This window comes from Drosophila innubila (assembly GCF_004354385.1).
Source record: "Drosophila innubila isolate TH190305 chromosome 3L unlocalized genomic scaffold, UK_Dinn_1.0 0_D_3L, whole genome shotgun sequence".
Taxonomy (NCBI): domain Eukaryota; kingdom Metazoa; phylum Arthropoda; class Insecta; order Diptera; family Drosophilidae; genus Drosophila; species Drosophila innubila.
This window is the reverse complement of record NW_022995376.1, coordinates 5535830-5557536: the sequence shown is the minus strand read 5'-3', so window position 1 is coordinate 5557536 and position 21707 is coordinate 5535830. Positions and strand designations below refer to the sequence as shown.

The 21707-nt window shown below is 35.9% G+C and overlaps 9 protein-coding genes across 10 annotated transcripts; 6 read left to right on the top strand and 3 right to left on the bottom strand.

Annotated features, from left to right (window-relative positions):
• Window positions 1–1757: 1757 nt before the first annotated feature.
• On the top strand, window positions 1758–2396 carry LOC117787679 (A-kinase anchor protein 14). Its single transcript, XM_034626264.1, has 2 exons — window positions 1758–1813; window positions 1914–2396. The coding sequence occupies exons 1-2, from the start codon at window positions 1802–1804 to the stop codon at window positions 2310–2312; spliced, it is 411 nt and encodes a 136-aa protein (XP_034482155.1). The 5' UTR covers window positions 1758–1801; the 3' UTR covers window positions 2313–2396.
• A 1479-nt stretch (window positions 2397–3875) lies between these two features.
• LOC117788226 lies at window positions 3876–4590 on the bottom strand. Its single transcript, XM_034626924.1, has 2 exons — window positions 4530–4590; window positions 3876–4463 (listed from the first exon to the last, which is right to left on the bottom strand). The coding sequence occupies exons 1-2, from the start codon at window positions 4539–4541 to the stop codon at window positions 3942–3944; spliced, it is 534 nt and encodes a 177-aa protein (XP_034482815.1). The 5' UTR covers window positions 4542–4590; the 3' UTR covers window positions 3876–3941.
• Window positions 4591–4883: 293 nt separating this feature from the next.
• On the bottom strand, window positions 4884–5550 carry LOC117787636. The gene is made up of 2 exons (XM_034626208.1): window positions 5249–5550; window positions 4884–5071 (listed from the first exon to the last, which is right to left on the bottom strand). Exons 1-2 carry the CDS (start codon window positions 5517–5519, stop codon window positions 5037–5039), a joined length of 306 nt encoding a protein of 101 aa, XP_034482099.1. The 5' UTR covers window positions 5520–5550; the 3' UTR covers window positions 4884–5036.
• A 662-nt stretch (window positions 5551–6212) lies between these two features.
• On the bottom strand, window positions 6213–6755 carry LOC117788305. The gene is made up of 2 exons (XM_034627036.1): window positions 6613–6755; window positions 6213–6555 (listed from the first exon to the last, which is right to left on the bottom strand). Exons 1-2 carry the CDS (start codon window positions 6625–6627, stop codon window positions 6307–6309), a joined length of 264 nt encoding a protein of 87 aa, XP_034482927.1. The 5' UTR covers window positions 6628–6755; the 3' UTR covers window positions 6213–6306.
• A 2270-nt stretch (window positions 6756–9025) lies between these two features.
• On the top strand, window positions 9026–10417 carry LOC117787981 (trimeric intracellular cation channel type 1B.2). 2 transcript variants are annotated; one of them, XM_034626626.1, is made up of 2 exons: window positions 9026–9687; window positions 9750–10417. In XM_034626626.1, exons 1-2 carry the CDS (start codon window positions 9149–9151, stop codon window positions 10009–10011), a joined length of 801 nt encoding a protein of 266 aa, XP_034482517.1. In that variant the 5' UTR covers window positions 9026–9148; the 3' UTR covers window positions 10012–10417. The 2 variants fall into 2 exon arrangements, with proteins under 2 accessions (XP_034482517.1, XP_034482516.1); XM_034626625.1 differs by having other exon boundaries at window positions 9739–10417.
• Window positions 10418–11356: 939 nt separating this feature from the next.
• Window positions 11357–11909, top strand: LOC117787739 (protein dpy-30 homolog). Its single transcript, XM_034626342.1, has one exon. The coding sequence runs from the start codon at window positions 11443–11445 to the stop codon at window positions 11821–11823; it is 381 nt and encodes a 126-aa protein (XP_034482233.1). The 5' UTR covers window positions 11357–11442; the 3' UTR covers window positions 11824–11909.
• Window positions 11910–11995: 86 nt separating this feature from the next.
• On the top strand, window positions 11996–13408 carry LOC117787007 (retinin). The gene is made up of 2 exons (XM_034625442.1): window positions 11996–12066; window positions 12640–13408. The coding sequence occupies exons 1-2, from the start codon at window positions 12055–12057 to the stop codon at window positions 13177–13179; spliced, it is 552 nt and encodes a 183-aa protein (XP_034481333.1). The 5' UTR covers window positions 11996–12054; the 3' UTR covers window positions 13180–13408.
• A 1353-nt stretch (window positions 13409–14761) lies between these two features.
• Window positions 14762–15176, top strand: LOC117788392 (retinin). Its single transcript, XM_034627156.1, has 2 exons — window positions 14762–14786; window positions 14854–15176. The coding sequence occupies exons 1-2, from the start codon at window positions 14772–14774 to the stop codon at window positions 15148–15150; spliced, it is 312 nt and encodes a 103-aa protein (XP_034483047.1). The 5' UTR covers window positions 14762–14771; the 3' UTR covers window positions 15151–15176.
• Window positions 15177–16057: 881 nt separating this feature from the next.
• Window positions 16058–17408, top strand: LOC117787965 (ficolin-2-like). Its single transcript, XM_034626609.1, has 3 exons — window positions 16058–16141; window positions 16190–16915; window positions 16993–17408. Exons 2-3 carry the CDS (start codon window positions 16251–16253, stop codon window positions 17108–17110), a joined length of 783 nt encoding a protein of 260 aa, XP_034482500.1. The 5' UTR covers window positions 16058–16141; window positions 16190–16250; the 3' UTR covers window positions 17111–17408.
• The last annotated feature ends 4299 nt before the right edge of the window (window positions 17409–21707 follow it).

Below are 21707 nucleotides of genomic sequence, written 5' to 3'. Positions count from 1 at the left end.
AATAATTATTCGCCGATTACTCTGAGATTAAAATAAATAAATAAGAATATATTTTACAACAAATTTGAAATTTCATTAATTTTTCTTTCTTAAATTATAGTACCTTTGAAAAGTAAAGATAATAAAATATTTATTGTGTTTTGATTGTAATTTTTATTGGAAGGAAAAATAATCTTGAGTATTGGGGAAACCCGTAAAAATAACATCGAACCAAAAATAAATCTTTGCTTTTTAGAAATTAGTTTGGTTAAATGGGTTATTATATTCATCATTCTTAATAATTTGAAAATTTTATAATATTTAAATTTATATTTATATTAATATTATTAAAACGTTCATCCTAAAGATACTTAGACTATTGAAGAGCCCAACATCAAGCGAAATTGTATAAATTTTTAGCTCCAGGAATTTCTTAAGCTACTTTTGTGGTGCTTCCTATCAAACAGACACTAGAATAGAATTAAACAGAATCGCTTTCATGAGCTTTTCCCAGTAAATCTAATCTCAAGGACTCTTAACTTGCTCAGCTGAATAAATATGTTCAAAAGCTTTTAAATCCTATAAAATGTACAGCTTAACTTCCAATTCATGTTTGAAATACAACATTTATTATTTAAAAAATGCAATATGCTTTTTGAAACACATTAATACAAATTTGAAATAGAATATTTAAATATACAAATCAAGAACTGGTTCAAACAGAGTAGAACTAAAGAAAAATTTAAGAAAATTAAACAAATTGTAAAAAGTATTAGATTAAGGACAATTACTTTAGTAAATTAAATAATAACAATTTTTTTTTAATTCTTGTATAACTCTTCTACCAAAAATGCAGGTCTTACTCAATAGACTTACCTCAAAAGCAGACGCAATTCAAGAATTTTTTCCTATTGTTAATTGGGTCAGACGTTTAGGTAATGGGGCTATCAAATGTTTGAAATGAAGTATTTATATCATAAAATAATTCAATTGATTAGAAGAAGTTCTTGCAACGCAATTCATCTTGTTATGCGCTTCAACGTCAGAGACGAAACACATAATTCAATTGCTGATGTAAGAACCACAGAGTGAGCACTCCTCTTGCCACACACACAAGCACACACACACACACACACACACACACACACACATAGAGAGGCAAACATCCTGCAACACATAATGAAACTGTCAATTCAAAGGAACGCAACTCAATTAGATGGAGTGACTTGAAAATGTCAGTGAAGATGGCATTGCAGGCAAAGATAAAAGCCAAATGCCAGACTGGCAATCGATGAAGCTGCAACACAGGATGCAGGATAAGACAGAGAATAAGTTAAAAAAAAAAATGGCTAAGCAAATGACTTCCCACACATACAATTCTCAAGTCTCTAGTCTCAGTTCCCAGTTCTCAGTTCAATTTACAATTTGCGTAAGCATAAGGCCAATTACTGTTGCCATTGTCAAGAGTGGTTGACTGATTGCTTTGCTTAGTGGGTGCAGAGCCGCAATAACAATACATAAGTAAGTACTTAGCTTCCTATCACACATACACAGAGAGACAGACTTAAAGATACTGACAATGGCAAACCTAGGTCAGTTTATGAACTTCCCATTGGACTTTGATGGAGCTTAGAAGCTGCCGTCACACAAACCGGTTGGCGGCTCAAGTTCAGCTTTCGTGTACTTAACAACAATGCGCGTAAACCAGAATTGGAAGTTACCGAAATATCAACTGTATAAAAGCAGCCGAAACTTGGCCCAAACATCAACAGTTGCAATCAACGCACTAATCAAACAAAAACCAAATTCAAAACCTCCAAACATGTTCAAATTCGTAAGTTGCAGCAGGATAATCAATTCAAATATTTTCCACTCAAAATAAGTTCCAATAAATTTTAATAATCCTTATTTATTTTCATTTCTTATCCTTTCAGGTTGCCTTCTTTGCTTGCATTGCCGTTGCAGCTACTGCTCCTGGTCTCTTAGCCGAGACACACACCATTGTGCAACCCGCTGCCGTGCTGGCCAAGACCGCCTACGTGGACACCAGCGCCTCCTCGGCCATCACCCACCAGAGCAATGTGAATCTGCTGCGTAAGGTGCCAGTTGTCCAGACCTATCATGCTCCTCTCGTGCACACCGCTCCCGTTGTCCATGCTGCTCCCGTTGTCCACTCGTCCGTTGTCCACGCTGCTCCCGTGGTTCACACCGCTCCCGTTGTCCATACCTATGCTGCTGCTCCTGTGCTGCACTCTGTGCCCGTCGTCCACTCTGCACCTCTGGTCAAGACTGTCGTCAGCGCTCCAGTTGCCTATACCGCCTACCACAAGTAAAAAGTTCCACTTACCAAAACCATCATTAATCGAATCCTTGAGCCATAAATAAGGCAATAAATAAATTGAAAATCAATACACACACTTATAGAATTTTTAATTTTAAAATCCTTTGTCAAAAGGTCGTTTTTTTTAAGTCTGATTCTTTTTAAAACGGATTCACGAGAAATTATGAATACAGCGGGCAGCTGGAATTCTAGGCTTGTTAAAAATCATTTATTTTCCACTTTTTTTCCTCTAACTAAAATATGATTTAAATTTTCAGAAAAATCATAAATTTCAGTAAATAATATAATTCTTAGTTAAATAAAATAGCTAGCACATATTATTAATTTTTAGAAATTATTGTGAAATTCAAAAAAACCATTTAGATAAACTATAGCTGGATTATAAAAAGCGGCACTTAATATTTACTCAAACAAAGTTAGTTATTGAAAATTAGGACAACTAACTTAAATAAAAATTAAACTATTCAAATTTTATTTGATAAAGAAACATAAAAAATTTTAATTTCTTAAGTATTCTTTTAATAAAATATATGTAACATTTTTAGAACATGTTTTTCGCTTCTTAAAAGTAGACAACACTTATGCTTTGTAAGCTTGATAACTAAGTGGACAAGTTGTCAACCTGCGAACCGTTCAACACGTGTACTAATAAAATAAAACAAATTCTAATTGAATCCGCGGTCAAAATCTAATTCGTGGCCGTTCAACGTGCTTTCAAATCCTTTGTAAACTAAATAGAATTTATAATGCTTAATTGTCTGTCTAACATTTGAGAGCTTGACTATAACTACGCCACAGTATTAATAGATGCTTTACAGGAACAGCTAAAACGCCTGTTTATAACAGTCGCAATTTCATATCCTTTGTGCACTTTTCACAATACTACTTATAACTATCATAATAAGTACGACATATTTGTCAAATATTTGTAAGCACACACGCGGCTTTGTAATTGTCTTGTATGCTTTGTCTCCAGTTGCTTAGAGAAAAACAGCATAGAGTCTATGATAATAGAACGGAACATGCCATAGAATTGCATAGAAAACGACAACAAGGCAAATATATGAAATAAAACAAAATTCCTGGAAGCTCATTAATAATAGAATGCGTAGCAAATGTAAAGAATAGGCTGCAAATGCTATGCGTAGAATAGCTTGAGTAACTATAACAAATATTTACAACAAATAGTGTAAATAATAGTTTAAATGAAGGTTATAATTTATTTATTTATTTACTTAGCGTCAACTGAAATCTCTCAATCTTAAAAACCAAGATTATAATTTTTACAACTAAAATGTTTTATGTACAGCTGTTATTTATAACTGAATAGATAAACTCACTGATCATTGCACAGCCCAAACCATAAGACGTAGAAGGCTGAAATTTGCACACAACATAGCTGAGGAAATTTTATCTTACAATAAAATGACATTTTGGCGTTAAAGTTTGTTGATATCCCTTAAATTCAATTACATTAAATTAAACCCACACTTTTATAAATAAATGCATATACCCAACTTATTATTATATAATACGTATAATGATAACCAAGTGATTAGATCAACATTCGTTTATTTATTCAAATAATCAACAATCAAAGATTTATCGATAAATAAGTTTCCTAATGGTGATAGACATGGGCAACGGGAGCGGCAACAGCAACGTGGTGGTTCACAACTGGCACCACTGGAGTGGCGATGGTCTTCACAACTGGAGTGTAGACGGCCTTCTGGTGGATCTGGGTGTGGCTCTGGTGGGAGACGGCGTGGGGCACGGTCTTGACCACAGAGACGGGAGCCACATAGGTCTGGTGGTGCACAGCGGGTGCAACAAAGGTCTTGACCACTGGCACCACTGGAGCCACATGCTTGACGACGGGCACAACGGGAGCCACATGATGCACCACTGGCGACACATGCTTGACAACTGGCACCACTGGAGCCACATGCTGCACCACTGGAACGGTCTTAACGACGGGCGTGATGACGGCCTGGTTGTGGAACTGTGTGAAGCTCTGGTGGGAAGTGGCCAAAGGAGCGGCTTGCACCACCTTGGTCACAACGGGAGCGGTGGCAACCACATGATGTTGCTCCACAAAACCAGGAGCAGCGGCAACAAACGTGGCCAGAGCACAGATGGCAAGCTATAAATCAGAGAAAATACTATAAAAACTCCATCAGATAATACCCAATCCTCTCCAGATACTTACGTAACGGAACATATTGAATTAAGGGTTTTATTTTTTGTGGTTTACTCGGAATGAAGTTGAGCTGTTGACTGATGCTGTTGGAGCTCACAACTAACTCTTTTATACCGCAAAAATGTGCTTTTGGCCAAATTGTGTCCTTCAAGCTAATACAAAACAAATTGGCAAACTCGTTGGAGAAAAAACTCAAAGCATTGAACTTGAACTGAAACCAAACGGATAAATGAGTCAAAAAATTATGAATTTAGGCCTGACAAAGATTGAAACGACAATTAGCCTTCGACGAGGCTCAGTTCAGCTACAAACTTGGCTTAAACACGACACTGGGGCCACAAAAGTTGTCGAAGGTTGCGACGATTGATTATTGTGAAAACAAGATGAAAATGCACATTTATTTCACACAAAGTAACGATTGAAAGTGAGAAGAGAGCAGTTATATAAATGAGTTTGCATTATAATCATATAAAAAAGCAGCTGGCTCCAATCAAAATGTCAGTTGTAAGCCAGCTTTTAGAGGCGACACCGATTGACCAAACAAGACCAACCTGTGATTAAAAATGAGACACAATTTAGAATAGAACAGACAATTTTTTTGAGAATTAACAAGAAATTTTAATGAGTTGTCGGACCAACCAACGGCAGATAATTTTCTAAATCCGAATCGATATCCGACAATAATTCAATCATTTCAACTTCGTTATACACACGATAAGTGGCATTACCATTTTGATTATTCTCCGAGTCCGTATCTCTATTTGGTGTAAATTGAGATGTCATCTCCCTCTTGCCAGTTGTAATTGGCTGGAACTCGTTGCCAATACTCAGGCAGGCCAGGGCGGGATTTGTGTATTGGGCTCGCCAGGCAATATTACAATTCTCATAGAACTCCAAGGCAGACTCCTCCATGGTATTCTCCGCGAACTCCAGCGACTTGAGCATTGCAGAAGGCGTCGGCAGACGCGTATAAGGACGACTGACACTCGCTGGCAACATTTGAATAAATATATTATATTTTTTAGGTTTGCTCTTTTTTAGAAAATTGAAATTGAAACAAGGTTAGTATGTACTTCGACAAAAAAAATGACAATAAATTTAATTTACAACATTCATTTATTTTAACTGTCAAAACCAAATATATATAAATTGACATTTATTTCAAATTTCTTATTTTTTGTAAAAATTCAAGTGGTACAAATTTAAATAGTTACAATTAATTTTTTTAGTTGTTTTTTACAAAATTTAATTTCATTAGCATTCAATAAAGCTTTTTATTATTTGAAATAGTGCATCATGATTTAATTAGTAGTTTTTTATTTTAAGTTCCTAACTTTATCCAATAAATGACATTTATTTAAATTTTATTTTTTACAAATTGCAGTAACATAATACAAAGTTGTAAATTAGAGAAAAATTGATTTAACATAGTGATTTTAACTAAATTTTCCTCTCTTTATGTGACAATTACAAATAACAAATGAGTTTTATTTTATACTAATTTTTATAAATTGTAATAGTAGAAAGATATCAATAATTAAGAAAAAATTACAAAAAATATGTTTAACATAAGAATTTTTCTAAAATATGTTTTTTATATGTAAATAATATTAAGCTGATAATCACATTTATTAAAAGATTGTATTGAAATTTAAAGAGTCGAAAAATTAATTTTTGAAAGGCAATTTCTGGAATTAAAAATTCATACAAAATTTCCCAACTTGATTTGATCATAAAATATTAAGAAAAACACAGCCTAACTACGAGTAATGTCATTTGTAAAATGCTAATGATGCACATAGACAGGTCGGACCTGCAACAGTTGATTCATCTCGCTTGGAGTCGTGTGAAATGTGCGATTGAGATTCGTGGGTTCCACATAGCCCAAAGCTCGACCCATCGGGGCTATAACGAAGCGTGTGTGTGTCTGTGAGGAGCCCTGATAGGAGACCACCGAAGGTGCCGAATCAATGGCCAACTTGGCTGGCTCCGACGACGGTTTGGCCAAAGTCAGCGCAAGTAATCCCAGTAACAGCTGCAAATGTGGAGATGTCAGTTAAAGTACTTGCAACTTGTGGATGACTGCACTTACCAACAAAAGCCGCATTGTCAGACAGTCAGACAGTCAGTCAGTTAGTCAGTTAGTGGGTTGTAAGTACACGTACCACAAACAAACGTGGGCGGTTCGATTTCGATTTGATTCCTCAGCCTCAATAGCAAATAAAATACACTATACAAAACGAGGCGAGTGGCAAAGTCAAACTGAACTGTGGTGTGAATTGCTGTGCCATGAAATCACAGCTAAGCAATTGCTAACATCACCAGAGGCTTAGGCAGCCAATGGTAAGGGGATTAACCAAGGAATTAACTTGGCAACGACGCCTCTGACTCTTTTGGTTATCTTGCAATTGTGGGAGTGTCTCAACTTGGCCGTTTTACGTAAAGAAATAAAAACGAAATATATGTATGTATAAATAAATACGAACGAATGCCGCAAATATTGTAGTAATAACAATAACAATAACAACAATAACTCTAACAACTCTAACAACAACTATACAATGAGTAGAAACGACGACGAAGCATGCGCAACTCGCTGAAGGTTGGTCGCTCCAACCAGACACAGCTCAAATTGAAATCTTTTGCTTATGGATACCCTATAATTGTATTGACAGCTAAGGGTAGCGTCTGTACAAATACATATATAACTCTGCTGTGATTATTTTAATATACCTCTATCATACCCAAAATTCTTACACTTCAATAGCCTCAAAACATTTAAAGTTTAACAATATTTTTGGTATTCCTAAAGCTTGAAATTTCCTCTACTATCTTTTCAATTTCACAGTCAAATATCATATAAAACAACACTTTAAATTTGTTTCTGATAGCTTTCAACTTTCTGTAAAAAATCATGTGAAATCTGGCAAAAATTTTGACTTGTGAAGTTGCTAGGTCAAAGGTTCGACCAACTTAAAACTTTCATAACTTTGTCAAATTGGGACCGATTTTGAAACGGAATGCCATTTTGATAATGGTTTGCATTTAAATTAAATTAATTTTGTAAAAAAAATTATTTTCCTCTAAATCATGGGTTTGATGCTAAGGGTCCCCCCTTTGAAATTTTGAAAATTCAAAATTTTAAATCTCAAGTTTTCACTTTTAGTCAACTCCTTATATCGTAAATAGTATAAAACAACACTTTAAATTTGTTTCTGATAGCTTTCAATTTTCTGTAAAAAATCATGTGAATTCTGACAGAAATTTTGACTTGTAAAGTTGTTAGATTCAAAGTCTGAATAACTTCAAAATTCCATAACTTTGTCAAAACTTAACCGAATTTCAAAGAGAATGCCATTTTGATAATGGTTTGGCATCTTTGTTCATTCTGCATTTAAATTAAATTAATTTTGTAAAAAAAAATATTGATCTTTAGATCATGGGTTCAATGCTAAGGGTCCCCCCTTTGATATTTTGAAAATTAAAAATTTTTAATCTTAAGTAAATTTCAATTTTCTGTAAAAAATCATGTGAAATCTGTCAGAAACTCTGACCAACTTTAATGGAATACCATAAACAAAATTGGTCTATTTATCAACCTTAAAGCCACTTTAAGCTATTCACAGAGTAACTCTTAGTTCAGCTTAGCCAAGCAAGAGCACAATTTTTGTACTTTTTGCTGTGTTGGCTAGTAACAGACCTGACTCGCCTCTCCTTTCCCCTTCACTTCTCTCTGCTTCTCTTGTTGGCACGCTCTCCTCAACAATTAGCCGGAGGCGCGTAATTGAAGCTCTAAAGTGCGTTGTGGTTCGATTGAATCACATTTTTTTGGCTACTTGATTAATTAATTAAGCATATAGGGGAAACACAAGGGTTCGGTAATAAATCTTTCAGTTGCCGAGCGACCTTTAGCTGCACTTCATTTGACTGTCGAGTGTCTTTTCGAATCCGATTAGCTGCGAGTATAAAAAGCGCCCGCGGCGCCACTCAGTTCCGTTAATTAGTTGCACAGCTACTTACAACAATAATGGCCAGCTCGGCGTGTCCTTTACATATCCTGTTGCTGCTGCTTTTGACGGCACTTGAACCCACCTGGTCAGCGACTGTCTTGCATTATGGAGGCGCCGCAAACGGTGGCAGCGCCATTTCGCACCAAAGCTTTGTGCGTTTGACAACGCAGCCAACGGAATTAATCCGTTCGTTGCCAGCAACGCGTATTATCAACCTGGATACGCGGGTTAAACAGGAGGAGAAGCAGCTGCAACTGGTTGCAAGTGCCGTTAGAATGGACATGCCACACACTCCGGCACATCTCGCTTATGCGGCACATCCGGTGGTGCATCAAATGCTGCCACGGATTAAACCCGTGCGGAATTTAAGCTATGCCTCGTTGTTTCCGGGACCCAGAAATTTGAGGCAGAGGCAACCAGAAGGACACACTCACACACACATCCACACACACACATACGCCCAAACAGTTTAAGTTTAATTTCCAATTTCTATTTTCCAATTTATTTTTTTAAATTAAGTAAACAATTTGTAAATTGTCTCGAAATTCAAGTGAGCTCAAACAAATCAAAAGCAAGTCTAAGAAAAACGCACTTGTGTGGCTGGAAAAGGAGAAGACAATGAACTTGCCCAACATTCTGCAGCAATTCTCCAATCACATAATCTTTCAAACACTGCACTACACATTCATTGCCATGCAGTTGAGAGAGGAGTTGGCCAAGACATCAACAACGGCAGCCAGAAGTTGGCAACCCTTTGTGCTCTGGCTAAATCATGTGATGCTGACCTATGCAGGTGACATATTGGTTAATCTGTTGCTCGGCAAATTGCCACTTGAGCCGCTCGGTAATGTCCAGGAGATGCTGATGTGTACGGCCTCGTGGTATCTCATCTTTTACAGTCCCTGCGATTGTGCCTTCGTGGTGGCACGTTGTGTGGCATTCCGCATGCTATCAGCACCCATTACGGCCATCAGTCAGGTGGTGCACATCGACAAGGCCATCCAGCTGGCAGGCAGAATGTATGGCCATAATGCTCTGGTGCCCATCTTGATAATTGGCACTGTGGTTGGAAGTGGTGCCGAGTTCCTTAAACCAATTGCTGCTCTACTCATCAATCGTTGCCAATTGTCAAATGCCGCTTATGTGAAGCTGAGCACGTGAGTCTGCAGCTTCTTATCACTGACTGATTCATTGCTGATGACCTACAGAAACTCCAAAGTATCGTTCTGCATCTCCGGCCTGTACTTGCTCCAATTGCATCAAAGTCAACGACTTGGACTCAGTCGACGGCAAGTTCATATCTATGCTCTGATAATACTCATCTGTTTCAAGTATCTGGCAATGGCTGCTCGCTTGGATCATCACATCTGGAGTTTGGAGCAACGTTTGTGCTATGTTCTATTTGGTGGCCTCTATGCAGATTTGGCCAAGTTTTTCAAACGTCTAACGTCCAAAAAGAACGTGTCGTTTTCAAAATTTGATTGAACCTGCATAGCTAAAGTAAACATTGCATAACATTGCATAGCAAAAGAACTGGAGACCTGAGCTATGGCTACTAAGCGGCTTAACTTGAAACCCCATCCAGTAGCCCTATCAATTCCATTGGCAGATGCTTCGCCTGAATTGATTTCCGCCCAGCGAGCGATAGCTCCGATTACATAAGGTGCCACAAGAGCCACGAGCTGAGTCAATCGTTAAGAGGATTACATCTGTATGTATGTACACATGTACAAGGAGTACACGCATCACATATCCCAGGAGTAGTTGGCATCGATAACGCTTCTTAATTAATACTCCGTGTGTTGGTTGTGCTCGTTACGCCGCGAATTGCGCATTTTAAAATGTGCAGCAATTCGTATTAAATATATATACAAATTTCCTTTTAAACTGCGCCAATTTATTCACTTTTTTAATAGAGAATTTTCATTAACTGTCATTAATTCAGTTATGGCGAAAATGAAAAAATTTGATTATGATAATGATTGAAAATGATGAAAATTCAGTTAAATTATTTCGATAATTAGCCTTAAATGTTGAATTTTAAGCAACAATTTTAGAATAATTTTTTTTTCTGTGGTGATGTTTTCAAATATTTATTAAATAGTTAAAATTATTCACATATGCCAAATAATCTTAACTAATTAATAAGTATTTTAAAACTTATCTGATCTAGCGTATTATTCCAACATTTGACTTGTTTATAATGAATGCTTTTTGTTATCAGCAATTACAAATTCCCTAGAATTTTGAATTATTCAACAAGTTGAGCAACGGCGCAACTGAAATTATCGGTGTTTCTGAAATGAATAATAATACATAAAATACATTTTAATGAATTTTTTAATCATAATTAAATGACCTTTGATTAAAAATGTTGTTCAAATTGATAACAAATATATGACATTTAATTTTTTGTGATTGTTAAAATATGTTTGAAAAAATTAAAGCTTGGACATTAAAGAAGCTGCGATATTTTGAAGCATTTTTGGCAAAAGCATTTATTTAAAATTATGTAAAACACATCTAAAAGTCTCTGAAACTAGACTAAAGGAATCTCTCTAAGCCCAAAGGGAATCTCCGACTCGACTTATCAGTAATTTTGTCGTTCTCTGCTGGATTCTCTACATTAGAAGCTGTTATCATCAAAAACAAATTCGAATGGAAAAAAAAACATAAAAGTGTTTTTACTTGAGCCAGCTAATTTTTAGACAATCTTAAAATTAAGTTCAACATTTAACGCTGTTTATCATAGTGTATTATATCAAAAATTTTCTGATTCCAGCGTAGTTTAAAAATAATAACCTGTATTCCAATGTAAGCTTAGTTCACTTAGCACTTGGATTTGGAACATTTGACGTATAAAATCATATTAGCACAGCTTTTGTATTACAAGTAGTTTTAAATCTTTTACAATGTCAAACAAAAAACAGGAGACTTTGAATGAGAAGAAAAAGAACAAGAATTGGGTTATGTGCTGTCCCAAGGATCTAAAGAAACCACCAAAACCTGTGCAAAAGCCACTACCACCAATTAAAACCGTTAAATGCCCACGTATAGAGAAGCCACCAAAGCAGCCAAAACAGGAGGATGAAGTGAAATGCGAACAAACGAAATATTATCGTTCCGCTGCCGAGCAACGTCAACATCTGGAGAAGGAAGTGGTGCCCATATTGATGCAGGGCATGTTGGAGGTGGCACGTGAACAGCCCAAGGATCCCATCAGTTATCTGGAAAAATACTGGTTGAATAAGCAGCATAAATGCGATATTAAGCTGCCCGATGATCTGCTTTAAATAAGTATTGAATTTCTGTATTCTGTGCATTCAAATTTCAAAACATGTAAGAATAAATAAATGTTTCTGATTCTCGTTTGTCGCAATCAGCGATGCATTTCTTGGCTCACTGAGGCGCAACTGAGATATGGGTATAAAAGCCAGGTTTTATGTTAGCTAAAGCATCAGTCAATCAATAGCCTTCACCTAGTTTTTAAAGCAGGAACAAAACAATAAATTGAGATCGAAATCATGTTTAAGCTGGTAAGTCTAGATCTGTTGTTAATTATAATTGTTACTAAAATAATAGGTAAAAGGGGTATTTTGTGGAGATGGAGGCATCTCCGATCTATAAAGTATATATATTCTTGAGCAGCATCAACAGCTGAGTCGATATAGCCCTGTCCGTCTGTCCATCTGTCCATCTGTCGGTCCGTGTGAGCGCTTAGATCTCAGAGACTGATACCAAACTTTAACTCGCAGTCTCCAAATACGTTGGAGCAGGTCAAGTTTATTGTAAATTTTTAAAATGCCCCCTTCCGCCCACGCAAATTGTAAAAACCACCACACCCACAGTTTTTAAGATAGTACAGTTTTTATGGTAATTAACGTTATCTATTAATATTATCTATAATATCACTAATCCGCAGCAAGATCGGACAAATAGAACGGTAGTAATAGCTAACCAAAGTTATTCATAAAGTTATTATTTCAATAAAAGCACATAAAAGTATGCAGTAGTAATTTATTTAAAGTACTTATATATATATTGACTACATATATCGACTATAGCCTTTCCCACTTGCTTAATTCTTATATTTTTTTTTTGCTTTCCAGTGCCTTATTGCCTTTGTGCTCGTTTCGTTGGGCGCAGTTAATGCTGGCACCTTGGAATGGCCAGCCAATCTTGTGGCTCTTAGCCAGGCCAAATCCTCGCAAGTGTTGCCTTTGCCCGCCAGCGAGGAATCCACGGAGATTGCCACAGAAAGCAGCGCTAGCGCCAACAGCGGAGCAGCTGAGCCTCAGGCAGATGATGCACTAACTGAATCAGCCAGTGGCCGCTCCGATGCTCTTGATGCCCATCTAGTCTCGCCTGTGCCCGTCTCTGTGCCCCTGCCCCTCATTGTGGCAGCACGTTCGGGACTTCGCACCGTGTTGACCATACAGGAGCCCACATTGGCCAAGGTGGGCAACCTGGTGGAGCATGTGCCCACAGCCATCTCACATCAAAGCCAGACAGTGGTCCATGATCATCGACGTCTGGTCACTCCAATTGTGGCACCTGCCGTGCGTACCACACAACTCGTGCGTCAGCAATCACCTTTGGTCTGGACTCTTTCCACATCTGATCCTCGCCTTGTATTGCTTCGCAATTGAACAACAGATGCTTCAAAGACAACAAACAAACAAACAACAATATGCCACCAAAGAGAAAACAATTGCCAAATTACTTCTGATAGCTAACGCATTCTCAAATTACTCTGCCTTTTATACTGTAACTGCCTTAATCTACGCTGTTTCTATGTAGTCTCTCTTCTTATCTTTTCTTTTCTTTTCTATACTGTTCTGTTCTTTTTTTCTGGAATAAAGAATTCGCATTTGCAAATCTTTTGAGCGTTTTTTCTTTACTGCCCACAGCAAATCAATAAAGTAAACAGACAAATGTTTAATGTTGACCAACAAGCACATAAATAACAACTTAGAAAGCTACAGTCGAGTGTGATCGACTGTGAGATACCTGTGATAATGGTCAAAGTATTGATAAAATGCATGTAAACAACAAAAATCAAAAATATATCTGAGTTTTTTATATAGTAAATCAAGCAGAAGTTTAAGAACTTTATCTTAATTTACCTAACCTACCTAAATTAAAAATTTTAGCTCTCAAATTTTCTGAGTTTGACTGGTTCATACAGATGGTTACTAGAGCTAATATAGAATATATCAGGAATCACAGGAATCTTATAAAATAACATTATAATTTTAGAAAATCATTTAATTTTTTTTTGAGCTAAGTAATGTTCTCTTCTTTTATCTAAAAGAAATATTTTAAATTAAATAAAAAATGTTCAGTTTTTGTTGAAAAAATGAAGTGTATTGCTTATTTTCAATGCTTATTTTTTATTTATTTTGTATATTTTAATATTAATTGTTATAATTGGTACTGTATTGTTAAATATATATTTTTATTGCAAAAATATTGTGTAGTCCTTATTTTCAATGTTTGTTATAAAATATAAATTGAAAGAATTAAAGAAAAATGTAATTTTTTTTATTTATTTTAATATTAATTGCTATAATTGGTACTGTATTGTTAAATATATATATTTTTTAAATTTTTTTAAGCTCAAGCTTTTTTTTGATTGTATGGAATTTTAAATAAATGTTATTTTTTATTTATTTTGTATATTTTAATAATAATTGTTATAATTTATATAGTTTAATATTAGTTGTTATAATTGGTACTGTATTGTTAAATATATATTTTTATTGAAAAAATATTGTGTAGTCCTTATTTTCAATGTTTGTTATAAAATATAAATTGAAAGAATTTAAGAAAAATGTAATTTTTGTTATTTATTTTGTATATTTTAATATTAATTCTTATAATAGGTACTGTAGTGTTAAATATATATATTTTTAAAATTTTTTTGAAGCTCAAACTTTCTTTCGATTATATGGAAGTATATATACAAATGTTTTTAGATGAGGTCAGAGGTGCTTTCTTTTGCTTAACACATTGTCACGAACCTCTTACACCCTTGTGAAATTTTAGTACTGGGTATGCATAACGCAATCAGCGCTCAAGATTCGCAGAGGATTACACCAGGTTGGAGAAGGGACAAACGACCAAGCAATTGACTTGTCTCATGTTCAAGGTGTTGCCCATTAGAATGTTTCACGATTGCCAGCTATAAAAGCTGCAGTTGCACTTTGAAGGGCAAACAGTTCAAGTTGAACGCCTGAAGATGCAGTTGCAATTGGTAAGTGAACTTGCCCCAAGTGCAACTCACTCTGATTGCTATTTTTGTTTACAATATTCCTCTTTAGAGTTTCCTTTTTGTCATGTCGATGTTTTTGAGTTTTGGCCACGCCCAGCCGGCGCTCATTAAATGGGGCGAGTTGGTGGAGCACATACCCACAGCCGTTTCCCATCAGAGCTCCACTGTGGTGCACAGCAGCGTGCCACAACGCACTCCACTGCTGACACCCGCGGTGCGGAGCTTTGTCGTCTCCTCCGTCCTCCCAGCGGCGACCTACGTCCATAACCATGCCCCCTTGGCTTGGAGATACCTCTACACTGCGCCCTCCACCTCCTCCTCCGCCGTCAGGTTCTATGGAAATTGAGTTTCGCATTTGCATTTGTACAGAAATTGAACCAGTAATAAATACACAAATAGCCCACGTTAAAATCCCAATCCTTGCCTGTCTGCATTTTCTTTTATTTCTAGGGAAAAAAGGGGAATTTCATGCTCGCCTGGCTAAAGCTCCCAGCTGACGGATTAGTTAGTTGTTGTCCAAAAAAAAAAAAAAACATTGGAACTGCCAATTAAATTTTGCGCTACATTTCACAGCTGATGGAGATGAATGTACTTGGGGGCAGGGTTAGGATTTGCCTCTGACGTCATCAGAACAACATTGTGGAGCAATGTAGAGCAAGTGAACCCTTAAAAAACAAGCAACGTTATTCTCGACACGTCGAAGATTTAATGTCCTTGCTCACAAGTGTAAGAAGTTTTTATTTTAGAGTAATAACATGAAGTTACCTCTTATAAAACCAAACAGTTTTTATATTAGTTGAAATATCTTGAAAACGCCAGATATATAAAAAATACAAAAAAATTTCAACCAACATAAGCTAATTTGTTTTAGTCATTTTATTATTTTCTCTTGTTGTTTGTTGACTTCAAGTTGTTGACAAAAATAAATGTTAAAATAATATAACGAAATTTGAACTTCACTAAGAAATAAGGTTATTTATATGTGTAACATTCCAAAAATTTTAAACGGATGTAGATAAGAATATGCTATGAGTATACCAGCGATTTTTATATACGTAGACACGACAAACGTTTCATATAACTATACATGCATATGTATTATATACTTAATTGTTGCGATAATCGCTTTAAAATTCACTTCGTATGCTGAAGTCAAATTTTGACTTAATCAGTCTTGTCAGGCATTCTATAACGATCAGTTGCAACATGTTGTTGAAAATAATTTGCATAGTACTTATAATATATAAATTTTCTTTGTTCTCTAATGCGAAACATATTTCCGAGCGTAATGAAACGAATTTAGTTCTTTTATTAAATTCACAACAATCCGAGTTGAGGTAAGACTTCAAATTTCGAAATTTTCGCAATCTAAACAATTTTTTTAGAGCGGAGCAGGAAAGTCAGGCCAAGTTAATAAAATCAAACATTCAGGATCTTCAAGAAAAGATGGTTGCACTTCTCATGGCAGTGGATATTCAATTTATTAAATCGGAGCTAAATAGACTGGAAATGTTGATAGATCGATTTATTAAGGAATCGAATGTTCAGTCTCTGCAATCGGATATTCAATTTATTCGAGTCGAGCAGGAACGACAAGGAAAGCTGATAGACGACATATTTAAAAATTCTTTTCCTATTTGTACCACGGCCAAGTCCAGTGGAATGTACAGTATGTTTCTTCCCAAATTTAGTCAACCCCTTAAAGTTGTCTGCGATGCGGAAACTCAGGGAGGTGGGTGGACTATCATATTAAGGCGATTGGACGGGACAGTGGACTTTTATCGGAATTGGACTCAGTATCAACATGGATTCGGAGATCTGAATGGAGAATTCTTTATGGGCTTGGATAATATAAACGCACTGACGACAGAAAGAGCTTACGAGTTGCTTGTAATTCTTGAGGATTTTGAGGGGAAAGAAACGTTTGAGAGGTATGAAGAATTTGCAATAGGCAACGCGGATCAACAATATATCTTACACACTCTGGGCAAAGCCAATGGAACAGCAGGCGATGCACTTTCATATCATTATAAAAAGAAATTTTCTACGTTCGATCGCGATAATGATGCTGGACCGGGAAACTGCGCCGTAATACACCCTGGAGCCTGGTGGTACGCCAATTGTATACATAGGTATACATTGATTATTTATTTCTTAAAAGTTCGTTTATAAACTTGAATTCTTACAGCCAGTTGACGGGAAGATATAAAGACGACACCAGCTTCAGTGGCATCAATTGGCTAACTTTTCATGAAGACTCTTACTCTCTTAAAAAAGCTATTATGATGATACGACCCAGAAGATGATAACTAAGGCTTTACTTTAAGAGAAGATGTTAATCTCATATATAGGCCAGTTCAGCTAAATTTTTTTAATATCATATATCAAAATTTTTGCAGATTGAATTACATTTTGAGCTGCTGAATTCAAGTCATATAAAGTGAAATACAATAAATTTTAAGTAATAATTTGCCAAAACTCAATGTGAAAATTTACCATTAAATAATTTCATAAAAGAAAAAGTAAAAACCGGGACAGACCACATAATAAATGTATTTGATTATAATTTTTTGTAAAATTTCCAACAATTTATCACTGACAATTCTCATTTTTTTCTCTCTCTCTATATTTTTCTTTCAATTTCCTTTATAAATATATATAAAATAGCATCAGATCTGCCTCTTTTAATGCATTACACATTTCATCACAAAATTATGATACTAACTGCAAGTGTATAACAATACTCACTGACAAATGACCTCGGCCTGCCTCGACCTGATCAGCCATCGACCTGAGAGCACCTTTCTCCCACTGCATGTGTGAGTTTCCTTTTCATCGAATGACAAGAAAGTAAGTAGTCAGTAGGCCGACACAATTGTCAGCAGGTCGTTCCTTCTACGTAGAAGCCATGCCAATGCCAGGTGTTTGCCCGCGATTTGTTGTCGGTGGTTCGGGTGGTTCGGGTGGTTCGGGTTGTTGTCTAGCTAATGGAGCAGCCAACACAACAAAAATAAAGAGAGTTTCAAATGACATCAATGAAATTTATGAAATTTAAAACCTTGAACCTTGCAAATGTTCATTCAGGTGCAAAGGTTAAGCAAAAATCACTGTTTTGAGAACAGTTAATTGACCGCTGACCATTAGCAAATTTTGATATGCCAAGTTATGCAATAACTAAACTTATGCGACATCAGGTTGCAAATAAAAACACACACACGCCTTTCAAGAGTGACAAGTGCAGTTTTTGGTGCAACAAATTGTTATTTGTTGTCGTTGCTCTGATTACGTAAAATGGCAAGCGAAAACCATTCAGCAAAAAGGTCATAGCATCACTCTGATGCTGAACTACCCGCAAGCTCTGACAATTATTGGTACATATCGATTAGCTGACGCTATTGTCAACCTCACTAGCCCAACTTTCCCTTCTACCCTCGTTCTGTGCGCCATTTTGTGCTGTCTTTAGCTGTCATTTGCAGCTTGGGGTGCAGTCAGGCCAAATGATGCAATCGCTGAGCACAAAAGTATGCTGCAAATGCCGCTACCTGCCGCAAGTGGGCGCCACGCTATACAATTTTAAAGCAGCGCCTAAAAGGCTGCTACAGAAAATGCTGCGCAGAGTTCATTGAATTTGCAGTCGTAGATACATACGTATCTATCTATCTATCCATCTATCTATCTGTCAACTGCTGCGCTGATTAAACGCAATTATCACAGCGGGTGCTTTTTTTGGGTGGTTGGGTGGTTGGGTGGTGCGTTGGCCAACCGCTGCGTAATCGGTTTGTTTGTTTATCAATAGAGCGGCGATTTGAATGCGTCGTTATGCTGTCATCCCATTGACTGTTACTGTAAGGACTATAAGGATGCTTTGGCCCTGACCATGGGCGGTCCTTCGACGTAGACAAAAGCCACACTAACAAGATGAGCAGACAAAAAGAGACAGAGCTAGATAAAGAAAGAAAGAGAGAGATCATTTTTGCAGTCTAAACAAAATGTTATCAAAGGCAATCAAATGCAAGCCACTTAGATAAAATGCTCAAGAGCATTACATGCATATTTTTAAAGTTTAAACTTTAAACAGAACTCGGCAATTTTGGCAAAAAAGAGAGGGCATAAAAAAAGGTAAGAAGCGAGCAATTTAAATAATTTATGTAATCTGAGCTGGGTTGAACTATAAAACAATTACTGAACAAAACAAAAGACAAACATTTCAGCTGCCACAAAAGATTAACAACAACTCCCTGAACTTGCAGCATGGCTTTCACTGACTCTGAGCATTAACTGTTCCACTTTTTCCCCTCTCTCCACACCACACTTTAGGTGTATTTCTCATGGCACCGGAAACAGCATGTGGCGCAACGCTTTGACGTAGCTTTAGCTTTGTTTCCTGCCACATTAATTGAGCTTGCAACTTTGAGATTTACTCCAGGGCTGTCAGTGAAAGGGCAACAATAATAAACTCCATATGTGGGAGTTACAATTGTGCATTGCACAAGCGCTAAGCTATATCTAATGGACTTGATTGTGAATACGCGGGTATGAGTCACAATTTGGAGACCCTAAAGCCGGTTGGTTGACAGCCTGTTCAATCATGCCAGGCACATAATGTGGGTGAATGACCTTGACGATTAACCAACTAATAAATACAATAATCGAATAACAATAACAACATGTACATAAACGTTTATTACATGCAGTTTCGCAAAAGCAAAACAAATGCCGAAAAAAACCAAAGGTAAAAAAAATTATAAACAAAAAACCGAACAAAACTCTTTCAAATTCCAGCTGCGTGCACAAAGCCAAATCCCAAAATCAAAAGAAAGAAGAAAAGAAACTCAAGCAAGCAAAACGAATCAAAAATAAAATTCAATCAAAAGCAAGAGAAATATGCTAGTAGAAGTGCCGAAGCTTAAATTCACTAACTTTATTTGCGCCAAAAATAAGCAGCTTAAATATTCAGATAACTATTTTTATAAGATACAAATTTTGTTCACTTATTTTGGAAACTAAAACTATCAACAATATAATTAGCAAGCTTTTCTTTAAATATCTTCAAGGAAAGTTCCCAAACTGATGATATAAACTGAAAAATTTCTTGATTTAAAAATCCAACTAGATTTCAATAATATTAATTAACTAAATTAAACTTAGGTAGACAACTTTTTTTTCACTAGTAAAAGAAACTAAATGCCTTTATTTGAAGTATTTAAAAATTAAAATTGAAAATCACAAATTAACAGATTTAAATTTATGTAGAAAAAATGTATTAATAAAAATAAATTAAAATGTATATAACTAAGAAATAAGCATAAAATAAAAAATAAAATATATAAAAATTTTCCTGAATATATAATATTTCTCAATACTTTTACTGCGTACTCAAGCTGCATAACCCCCTGTTAATGCATAATAATAGGGTATAATAAATCAAAATGAATCACAAACCCGAACTTTTCGCTCTACACGAATGCATCGCGTGCCACAGTCGGCTGCATTTGGGTTTGGATTATGTAAGCCAACAAACAGAGAGATACAAATGCGGAGACTGAGACTCAGACTGAGAGATACATAGATACAAATACAGACCTCGGCAAACTGAGTGGTTTGCCACAAAAAGCTTTGCTGGGGTTTCCCCAAGGCCTGACGTTTAACGACCGGCTTCGAACTGAGAATTGGCTAGGCCAATTCAAGTACCCAAAGTTTTTCGCTCTGTTGCATTGTTTTTGCGGGCTTTTCCAGGTTTACAAATTTGTTATTTTGGGTAAATCCGTGGCACAGTTGCAATAACTTGCATAGCCTGTGGTTGCATCTGTTGCATTTACCGTCCATTTTATGCCTCAGTTTCTGTCACTTTGTTTAACACATTTATTTTGCATTGAGGAAGCTGTTGGAAGCTGCGTATGTGTTGCCGAAAATTATTGAGCAATTGACACACAGACCGCAAGAGAAACAAAAAGCGACCTTCGTTTGGAGAGAGACAAATTTTAAGATAAACGATTTTTGGACTCAACTTGATCCATTAAAGATAAAGATGATGAGGTTGTATAAGCAAATCAGGGCAGATAAACTAAGTACTCAAGCGATTATGAGAGTTTTTGATAAAGTGTCAATTCACATTTGATGCAGAATCAATTTAGTGGCCAAATAATGATCAAAATGATATTCCGCATGAAAATCGGTTAAGTTTTGGCAAAGTTATGGCAGTTAGAAGTTATTGATAAAATGTCAAGGGGTAGGTATGAAAAAATATGACAGTGATGACCAAAATATCGAATTTTCTAAGTTATTAAGATTTTGATGCAGAATCAAAATAGAGGCCAAATAATGATCAAAATGATATTCCGCATGAAAATCGGTTAAATTTTAACAAAGTTATGGGAGTTTGAAATTTTCGATAAAGTGTCAAGGGGTAGGTATGAAAAAATATGACAGTGATGACCAAAATATCGAATTTTCTAAGTTATTAAGATTTTGATGCAGAATCAAAATAGAGGCCAAATAATGATCAAAATGATATTCCGCATGAAAACGGTTAAATTTTAACAAAGTTATGAGAGTTTGAAATTTTCGATAAAGTGTCAAGGGGTAGATATGAAAACATATGACAGTGATGACCAAAATATCGAATTTTCTAAGTTATTAAGATTTTGATGCAGAATCAAAATAGAGGCCAAATAATGATCAAAATGATATTCCGCATGAAAATCGGTTAAATTTTAACAAAGTTATGTGAGTTTGAAATTTTCGATAAAGTGTCAAGGGGTAGGTATGAAAAAATATGACAGTGATGACCAAAATATCGAATTTTCTAAGTTATTAAGATTTTGATGCAGAATCAAAATAGAGGCCAAATAATGATCAAAATGATATTCCGCATGAAAATCGGTTAAATTTTGACAAAGTTAT

What these genes read in the sequence shown, in the direction of transcription:
- LOC117787739 (XM_034626342.1), top strand. Translation starts at nt 11,443, where the DNA reads ATGTCAAACAAAAAACAGGAGACTTTGAATGAGAAGAAAAAGAACAAG.
- LOC117787981 (XM_034626625.1), top strand. Translation starts at nt 9,149, where the DNA reads ATGAACTTGCCCAACATTCTGCAGCAATTCTCCAATCACATAATCTTT. An exon ending in GCTTATGTGAAGCTGAGCAC is followed by an intron (nt 9,688 to 9,738) that starts GTGAGTCTGCAG and finishes GATGACCTACAG; the next exon opens with AAACTCCAAAGTATCGTTCT.
- LOC117787636 (XM_034626208.1), bottom strand. Translation starts at nt 5,519, where the DNA reads ATGTTGCCAGCGAGTGTCAGTCGTCCTTATACGCGTCTGCCGACGCCT. An exon ending in CTCGGAGAATAATCAAAATG is followed by an intron (nt 5,072 to 5,248) that starts GTAATGCCACTT and finishes TTTTAATCACAG; the next exon opens with GTTGGTCTTGTTTGGTCAAT.
- LOC117787965 (XM_034626609.1), top strand. Translation starts at nt 16,251, where the DNA reads ATGGTTGCACTTCTCATGGCAGTGGATATTCAATTTATTAAATCGGAG. An exon ending in ATACACCCTGGAGCCTGGTG is followed by an intron (nt 16,916 to 16,992) that starts GTACGCCAATTG and finishes GAATTCTTACAG; the next exon opens with CCAGTTGACGGGAAGATATA.